Below are 2,449 nucleotides of genomic sequence, written 5' to 3' on the forward strand. Positions count from 1 at the left end.
AACAATGTAAATAATCCCTTATAAATCCTAAATAATATGCATGATTCTTCCCTGTAAATAGTATTTTATGACACAAACGAGTAATTATATTTATATGGATCCTTGGCTGGGTCTTTAAGTCTCTTAGATTCTTTACGTCTCTTCAACCGTCTTCATCCCGGAGTCGACCCCATATGAACGTGACCGCTCGCCCGTGGTCGTTTACTATCGCGATTTCTGTGTTCATAAAGATAAAGTGGTGTCACCCTGACGTGACGCCTTGACGAGGTGCCGACTCCGCGTTCACAAATAACTCAAAAAACTTCGACAGTAAAAATTAAATTTAATTAATCGAAATTAAAAGGCATAAATTTTTAAATATTACGAGATTAGCATTATATAATAACGACGAAAATTAATTTGTGTATCCGTTTTTAAAAATATGGCATAACATCGAAGTAGAAGTACTCAAATTCATCTCTCAATTTCAATCCACACTGCAAATCTTCAAAACTTTGAATTCCTTCGAGCGGATTGTAGTAATTTGCCGAAGTACTGATTCTTATGTTATTTTCTGCAATGACCTGTTTCTCTGGAATTTTAGCAATAAATCGATAAAATGTAAACTTTAGAAGTCGTAGAAAACCACCATTCAATAAAATACATCCGTTCGTATTAGATGCGTTTCCGAAATGGTATTTCGCCCGAAAGTCCAAGTTAACATAACAATACAAATTTACAGTTATACCTTCGTCTTTGCAATGTGTTATAGGAAGATAAAATTTGTTGATAAAACAATCTTCCTTAGCAACTATGTCGCATATAAATCGAATATTTCTGTTCATTTTCCTTATTGCGTTAATAAAGTATGCGCTTCGATTGACATAAGAGAACCAGGACGAGAGTAGTTCGTGTTTTCTAGGGCACGTAATGTCACAAATACTGTCTGGAATGAACCATGTCTCGTCGAAGTCCTTATTTTGCGAGTAACATCTTATTGCATCTCTTTCTACGTTTGTAAAGATCGATTCGACGAACACTTGAGATTCCAGAAACCATTCTGGCATTGTCAGAAATCGTATGAATGGAAGGAATGGTTTCATCTCCTGCCTCAGGGAATTTTCGTTATTAACTCTCTTTTTGGCCCATTTTAAAACTATTGCGAAGATATCCGCTTCCTCAATAAATCGATTTATCGGCCTGCGAACGAGTCTATCAATGGTTGTTGCTTCACAGTTCAGCCATTCGTCCGATGAGAAAATTTCTTGCCATTTCGAATTGAATATATTCCAACAGGAATATTGTAATTTCTTATCGTCCTGTCGACATGCTAAGTCATATACATAACACACGTTCTGAACTCTTGACGGATCGGTCATGAAATCGCGACATACTTTTTGTAAATTACGTAGCCCTAATAGTTTGCTTACGCAGAACATGTCCATCGCATTCTGCATTGATTTTATGGTTTCTTGTCTTTCTTCCAGATATCTGTATACGAAAAATGCGATTAAAACGGAACTATAAGTAGAACTACTATATTAACTACTGATTTAAAACTGATGGAAATTATAGCAGAAAACATTATTGATGCAAATTAGAATGGCAATCTTAGTATTTAAAAGATAATTACAGAAACTCACTCTTTAATTTGTTGCAAAATGTCCGTAGAGTGTGGTAAGTAAAGAAAGAGTGATGTGTTTGAATAAGAATGAAGCATTATTTTTATTCTTTCGCTATATTCAAACAGAATGGATTTTGAAAAATAGATCTGTTGTTTGTCATTGCAAAATACTGTAATCCGATCCATTTATCGTAAATAGATTTTAACTATGCGAAATACTGTAAATAATGTAAGGAAAATTATTGTTTAATTTACAGTATTGTTTCGTTGTAAAAACCTGCATAACAGTATTGACTTTAAAGGTTAATGGTAAAAAATTTCACTATGACTAGAGACGTTTAATAAATTTTATCAACTTTAGCTGTTATTCAGCAGTCCTAATGCAACCAAACATTGTATGGTGACAGGGCCGGATTATCGAATAGGCAAAGTAGGCAAATGTCTAGGGCCCGTAATCCGGAGGGGCCCGGCTTCAGAAGACTGCTCTGTTACGAATTCGAAATTCGATAGGACAGAAAAGGCTATATTTAACAATTCTCACCAGGCTCCGCTCGACTAGCCATTACCTAAAAAAAAAAAAAAGGTCAACAGCCACCCGCGCGTCAGAAGTAATGTACGCCACGAGATCTCTCGCGCCATCTACAAATATTCCTACGGCCGCGTCTCGTGGTAGTGCTGATGTATGGATAGTTATGATTTATTTTCTAAATCTACACCTATACGTCGCGACATCGCATATTCGATATAGCGTTCAAGTTGCTCGAGTGCGAAGATATTACAATTCAACAGTGTTTTATAAAAGAGTTAAAAAGTTATCGATGACACCACGATATCCGCACCGGGTGT

At 35.9% G+C, this 2,449-nt stretch overlaps 1 protein-coding gene across 1 annotated transcript; it reads right to left on the minus strand.

The window, feature by feature from the left end:
- Nucleotides 1-413: 413 nt before the first annotated feature.
- On the minus strand, nucleotides 414-1,860 carry LOC136980242 (uncharacterized). Its single transcript, XM_067276336.1, has 2 exons — nucleotides 1,623-1,860; nucleotides 414-1,470 (listed from the first exon to the last, which is right to left on the minus strand). Exons 1-2 carry the CDS (start codon nucleotides 1,787-1,789, stop codon nucleotides 414-416), a joined length of 1,224 nt encoding a protein of 407 aa, XP_067132437.1. The 5' UTR covers nucleotides 1,790-1,860.
- Between the last annotated feature and the right edge of the window lie 589 nt (nucleotides 1,861-2,449).

Source organism: Centruroides vittatus, unplaced genomic scaffold (assembly GCF_030686945.1).
Source record: "Centruroides vittatus isolate TY-2023 unplaced genomic scaffold, ASM3068694v2 contig_680, whole genome shotgun sequence".
NCBI classification, from domain to species: Eukaryota; Metazoa; Arthropoda; class Arachnida; order Scorpiones; family Buthidae; genus Centruroides; species Centruroides vittatus.

Coding starts and splice junctions, on each gene's coding strand:
- LOC136980242 (XM_067276336.1), bottom strand. CDS start 1,789: ATGGATCGGATTACAGTATTTTGCAATGACAAACAACAGATCTATTTT. Junction 1,471..1,622: donor ATTTTGCAACAAATTAAAGA/GTGAGTTTCTGT, acceptor TTTCGTATACAG/ATATCTGGAAGAAAGACAAG.